General features: G+C 33.7%; 1 protein-coding gene across 1 annotated transcript; it reads right to left on the bottom strand.

Annotated features, from left to right (window-relative positions):
* Positions 1-816: 816 nt before the first annotated feature.
* On the bottom strand, positions 817-5,704 carry LOC149305994 (dynein light chain roadblock-type 2). The gene is made up of 4 exons (XM_089540368.1): positions 5,600-5,704; positions 3,508-3,583; positions 1,836-2,003; positions 817-1,212 (listed from the first exon to the last, which is right to left on the bottom strand). Exons 1-4 carry the CDS (start codon positions 5,600-5,602, stop codon positions 1,169-1,171), a joined length of 291 nt encoding a protein of 96 aa, XP_089396494.1. The 5' UTR covers positions 5,603-5,704; the 3' UTR covers positions 817-1,168.
* Positions 5,705-6,919: the final 1,215 nt, after the last annotated feature.

The raw sequence follows: 6,919 nt of genomic DNA, 5'->3' as shown, positions 1-6,919 counted from the left end.
AATTCAGACATCTCACTGAAACATGGGTTGCATGAAATGCAGTTTAGAAACCAAAATGTGGTTTGAACTTTCAGAACTGCAATTTTGTGAGACATTTAGCTTTCTTTGTCAGAGAGTTCTGGTGCCGTAACACACTACAATTCCCAGAATTCCATAGCATGGAAGAAATGGCAGGCTTCCCTAGGCAGACAAGAAGCTGGAGCCAGACCTGGCATATTAATTTCTTCAGTAGTCTTCTAGGCAGTTGCACATGGGCTGTAGACACAGTATGTAAAACAACATGCTGGTGTCAAGTGTTAACCTAACTGCAGGGCTCCTATCTTCAAAGCCGTAAGGGGGAGAAGACGTTCTACCTGATAATAGGAAAATGGGGTAAGCAAGAGGGAAATGATGACTGACTATTGGGATGGAGGGAAAGGCTAGTGAGAAGGGGAAAATAGGTGGAGGGAGTGAACTAAGCTCAAGTGGGTGCTGAGAGAAAGGAATGTAATTCTTGAGTTAGTGGAATTCTCGAGGAAAGAGAGTGTTAAGGTTAGTGGTTGAGAGGAAAGTATGCAGGGCAAGTTTCTACGCCGGATACTTATGGTATATTAATAATTTTCCCCCAAGGCATTTTTCTTTTAAAGTTGTCTAAACTGCTTTTAATCAGAACATGCCTTTGGATGCTATTCTGTCCTAAGAAGACCACTTTATTAATGTGAGAATGATCCATCTGAAGCAGCAACCCCAATGAAATCAAAGGGACTTAATCCTATTTAACTTCAGCTTGTAAACATCACTAATTCTGCATTGCTGACTTATTGCAGTTCATAGCTCTGAGAGTTATCTTTTTATTAGATTTTCAGTTGCATTCTTAGATGGGTGCTTAGACATTTCAAAATAAATCTTTAGTATTACCACATATGTTCCAATCAAAGTAACACATGCGTTAAACATTTAAGTTTATTTGTCCTTTACAAACTTAAGACAAATATTGTTGTTAATCCAGATGCAAGTACATTAACTTCACACACAGAAAAGGTTGCCGCTTTCGAAGGCTCTGAGTTCTGACAAGTTACCTACCACTAGCCAATTTTCTTACTGGAATGTTGTGACCTTTTTATCTTTGTAGCAAACGAAAGTCATTTTAATAACTGTAGTGCTGTTCCAGTTAATTGATGTGGTTGGTCTATTCACATGGATTCTGGATCACAATGAGAAGGTACTCCTTATCTGTGAGAAAAAGTAATAACAAAGGAAGTTGTGACAAATGTTGACAACCAATTCAATTTCCATTTTTCCTTATTTCTAGTGTACCCTCTAATTGCATTTGAAAATCCTTTATGATCAGTTTTCATGTTTGCAATCAACTATTGTGTTATATAATGTGGCATCCTCCAAATTATGTGGATAACACCCATCATCCCAGACTATAGGCCTAGCTTGGCTGAGACTGCTGCAAATGGGAGTCCAAGACAACAAGAGGGCATTTCATTTTGGAAATATTCATTTCCTTGGGCACTATTTGTGCTAATTGGGCAAATCCAGCTTGAAACCAATGGCTACTCCATCCAAACTGGAATTTGCCTTCCAATGGATCTTCATCTAGCTAAGAACAATACTCAGCTATACTTTTGTCCTGATCCACAATGTGGCAGACAAAAGTCCTCTGTACCTAAGCAACTGCAGGATCTAATGGTGAGTACATATTTTGTGTTTGTGTCTTTGTTAATTAAAACAATTTCAAGTATATGTTTTTGCAGCAGTTTTGAAAAAATGAAAGGGATCTCAAAAACCATCTTCATACCCACAGAAGCAGCACTAGGATTTTGGTTTTTTGGGTGGGGTGTTATTACCTGGGGCAACCATGATTTCATGTTTCTTGGATCTAATTCTCAGAAAGGTCAGGTCATTCTGGGGATCGATGTCTCTCACTGTACTCTTTGCTTTCATTGTGAGCTGATGAAGGAGGCCTGCATACTGCACTGTAGTGGAGTTGTCTAGAGTTGTTCTGATCGGGATGCCTGAAAATGAAGTAGTTTGGTACAAAATCAAATGAAAATTATGTGTTAAGGATTTTGAAGTACGTAAAAGAAAAAAAAAATAAAGACTGCACAATGGGCATGACCCATCTTCTTGTGCGTGTGGACACTTCCACTTGATGTATTGCAGCATATTATACGTAGGGATTGCAATTTTAGCTTTCTTAAACCTGATGCATTTCTGTATAATTTAAACAGACTGACAAGGTAGCAGTTCTAGATTCTCTAAATGAAATTAAAAATTCATTGAGTCAAGTTTCCCAGAGAGATTAGCATTTATCCATCCTACTTGATTTTCAGTCTACAGATGCCTGCATCAGATAGTTAAACAAAAGCAGGTAAAACATATCATTGGGGTAAGGAAGAGAATCCTTTTTCATAGCCTGTGCCTCATCAAATTCTAAAACTTTGGACAACTGGGAAAGTAGCTCCTAAAAGGAGAAAGAGACTCAAGCACTTGGCCGTTACAGCTCATTACAGCGACAACATAATGGCTGAAGGGCCTGTTTTTGTTAAGTGAATGGGAACTTTGCCACTGAATTCAGAAGGACAGACATCTTTAGACTGTTGCATTTGAGCACCTGAAGGCTGAGGACTCATACATTCAGCCTTTTGTTACAGGAATGAGAGATATCTGAACAATCAGACCTAAAAATAATCTGTTCATACTAGCAACCTCTGCAGATTAAAAGAAACTGATCCTCATTTTAGAGCTCAAACTGTAAAATTAGAAGCAAGAAGTCACTTTGCTTTAAAGCAGAAACTCTGCAGGGGTAAAGGACAACATCATTCTGGGCAGCCCTTCAGCTTAAACATCGGAGCCTGCCATGTGCAACAGACCACATCCTTTGCTAAAATTAACTCAACTGCAAGCTATTTCAGCTCAAGACCTCACTATCGCACAATTGCCTCAGGAATTTGTTTTACCTTTTTAAGTACTTTTGATAGGACTAACTATGTTTAGTCCAGAAATAAGAATATGATTCTTTGGGTGTACTGGGGACCATTATGCCTTTCTGGAAAGAAATGGTATGCTTCAACTAATTGCATCTGTAATATAATGCAGATAACGCTTCTGTGTGGCGTATGACAGCAGCATGTTCAATTATTGCTCCTTTTTGATTGGACGGGGTATTAATAGAAAAATCTTTGGTATTTCTAGATGAAGATGTCCTTTTAAACCATATTTATGGGATGAGGAACTTAATTGAGGGTCAGTGTTGTTGGCTCCTATATGCTTTTTCTGTAGCCAAAAGGCCATCCACTGTTCAATGGTCAGAGGATTATGATGCTTTATCTATGAGTTAATGTAGCTAAATGCCTCATCATCTTAGTCACAAATTTTATAGATGTCAATTTTCAGAAAATGCTTGTTTGGAATTATGATCAACTTACATCAATGTGTACAGCAAGTCCTTGTTCATATACTACATATTTCCCTATGCCTTTTATTCTTTTCTGGAAGCTTAAAAAGCTAAATATTTACCTTCCGCATTCACAACAATAGTTCCAATCACTCCTTTATGCGACTGAATCCTCTTTAGCGTTTCCTCCACCTCTGCCTGTAAAAGAAACATAATCAATGAAGTACCACACACAAACACAAGCCTATATGGAACAACTCATACATTTGTAACAATCTCCTTTCCGGCTTTGCTCTATAGCCCTATAGAAAGTGGAAGCTGGTAGTGAACAGCAGCAAGCAGCATTTCAAAGGGAAAAGTAATGGTTTGGGTCTTGCTGCACAGCAGCATCTGAACCTGTAGAAATGACTGGAAAAGGAGTGCACCATAATAGATTATTTATTTATTAACAATACATAATATTATACACTATATAAATAACATACTATTTATTTATGAATAATATATAATAATATATAATATATTATATAAATTATATATTATTTATTAATTAATAATATATAATATATATTATATAAATAATATATATTATATATTGCATACTTAATATATATATATAATATATATTATATCAACAATATTTATTTCTTAATAATATATAACATTATATATTGCATACATATTATTTATCTAATAATAATAATAAATTAATAAAGAATAAATAATAAAATTAAAAATTAAAAAATAATTTATTTATATACTGCTCTTCAGCCAAAAGGCCATAGAGCAGCTTACAAATTGTTAATTAGACAATATTTATGATGGATGATGTATTATGTAATGTGAAATAAACTTTAATAAAAAATAAAAAACCAAATTGTTAATTAGACAATATAAATAATATATTATTTATTTATTAATAATACATAATTTTATATAATATATAAATAGCATACTGTATATAATATTATATATTATATCAATAATATATTATTAATGTATAATAATAGTATATATTATATAAATAATATTTATTTATTAATAAATATATTATATCAACAATATTTATTTATTAATAATATATAACAATATATTGCATACATAATATATTAATTAATTAATAATATATAATAATATAATATATTATATCAACAATATTTATTTATTAATAATATATAATAATATATTGCATACATAATATATTAATTAATTAATAATATATATAATAATATAATATATTATATCAACAATATTTATTTAATAATATATAATATATTGCATACATAATATATTTATTAATTAATAATATATATAATAATATAATATATTATATCAACAATATTTATTTATTAATAATATATAATAATATATTGTATACATAATATATTAATTAATAATATATATAATAAAATAATATATTATATCAACAATATTTATTTATTAATAATATATAATATTATATATTGCATACATAATATATTAATTAATTAATAATATATATAATAAAATAATATATTATATCAACAATATTTATTTATTAATAAAATAATATATTATATCAACAATATTTATTTATTAATAATATATAATATTATATATTGCATACATATTTATTAATTAATAATATATATAAAAATGTAATATATTATATCAACTATATTCATTTATTAATAATATATAATATTATATATGGCATACATATTATATAATAATAATAATAATAATAATAATAATAATTTATACCCTGCTCTTCAGCCAAAAGGCCATAGAGCAGCTTACAAATTGTTAATTAGACAATATAAATAATATATTTATTTATTTATTTATTAATAATATATTAATAATAAATTAATAATAATATAGTCCTCCATGGCTTTTGGAACTTCAACTCCCAGAAGCCCCCTCCCCCCATAACAGCCAGGAATTCTGGGAGTTGAAGTGCAAAACATTTGGAGAACTAAAGTTTGGGAATCCTCTGCCCTAGACAGACTCAGGAGATCAGGGTTCGAATCCAAGACCTTGTGGGGAAGCCACACTCTCCAGCCTCAGAGGAAAGCAATGGCAACCTCCCCTCCATCTCTGAACGAACCTTGCCAAGAAAATCCCATTAAGTCGTAAAGCAACAACAAGGCAACCATTTCCCGCTTGGAACAACAGCCACGAAATAAGGCACAATATAGAGAAACAGCCCCCATTTCGTCCCCCCTTTTTTACCATCGTCGTAATCGAGAGAAGGCTTCAACCACCGCGTCGCTTGACTAGGCCTCGGTTGCTATGGAGCCCAACCCGGAAGTGGTGGGCGGGGCTAAGGTGGAAAAGCTGGCGCAGCGCCCGGAAGTGACGTCTGTGACGTCTCTGTGAGGGCTACTCTTCCGCCCTTTCTTTGCCCTTCACTCCAAAACACAGTTACACTGCAGATAAACAATCCAGTTTTGAGACTGCTTTGAGTGCCCTGGCTCAATGCGAAGGAATCCTGGGAAATGTAGTTTATTGTGGCCCCAGGGCTGTCTCTGACAGAGAAAGATATACAAATAAATAAATGAATACATCAATGTTAGTTTCTTGTCATAAATCCAACACACACTGGAGAAATAATCCAGTTTGAGACCGCTTTAACTGCCCTGGGTCAATGCGAGGGAATCCTGGGAAATGTAGTTTATTGTGGCGCCAGAGCGTTCTCTGACAGAGAAGGATATTCACAGAAATAAAGAAATAAATACATTTTCATAGGTCGAAAACACACTGGAGAAATAATCCAGTTTGAGACCGCTTTAACTGCCCTGGTTCAATGCTAGGGAATCCTGGGAGTTGTAGTTTATTGTGGCCCCAGAGCTCTCTCTGACAGAGAAGGATATCCAAATAAATAAATAAATAAATAAATAAATTCTGGTTTCTTTTCATAGGTCCCAAACACACTGCAGAAATAATCCAGTTTGAGACCGCTTTAACTGTCCTGGCTCAGGGCTACGGAACTCTGGGAACTGTAGTTTTGTGAGGCATTTAGCCTTTTTCTGTGAGAAGAGTCCTGTGAATAACATCATCACATTTTAATTTTTGCCCCCTCTTCTGTGTGATTTTTAATAGGCTTGACGAAGAAGCCAGTGGACCTTTGAAAGCTTGTGTCGTGTATTTTGCGCATTTTGGTTTTGATAAACCCACCGCAAGCGAGCAACTGCTAAACATGTCTTTATTATGGAGTAAAATGCTGACTCTCGGAGATGCCAGCAACACCTCTGGGCAAATTTTTAATCCACAAATGAATCTGGCTCAAAATCTGATTTCTGGAACTTATCAAATTAGTCCCATTTTGAACTGTACTTGGCTTTGAATGCTCGCCATCAGCGTTTAATGTGGAAGTACGCAGTGGATCAGGCTTCTGCCAAAAAGGAAGGATAGGGAAAAAGAAATCAATGAGATGAATATTTATGTTGGATAGATCTGTGATTTATGTCGAAGAGACCCAAGAGGGGCTTCCTGCAATTGTTAGGGAGACAAATAAGTCTTTTTTTTTTGTTCCACATAATGCTATGGCTC

The sequence above is a fragment of the Sceloporus occidentalis genome, unplaced genomic scaffold, assembly GCF_023333645.1.
Source record: "Sceloporus occidentalis isolate IW3139 unplaced genomic scaffold, rSceOcc1.0.p SCAF_10, whole genome shotgun sequence".
NCBI classification, from domain to species: Eukaryota; Metazoa; Chordata; class Lepidosauria; order Squamata; family Phrynosomatidae; genus Sceloporus; species Sceloporus occidentalis.
The sequence above is the reverse complement of the archived record's forward strand: the minus strand, read 5'-3'. Positions and strand labels throughout refer to the sequence as shown.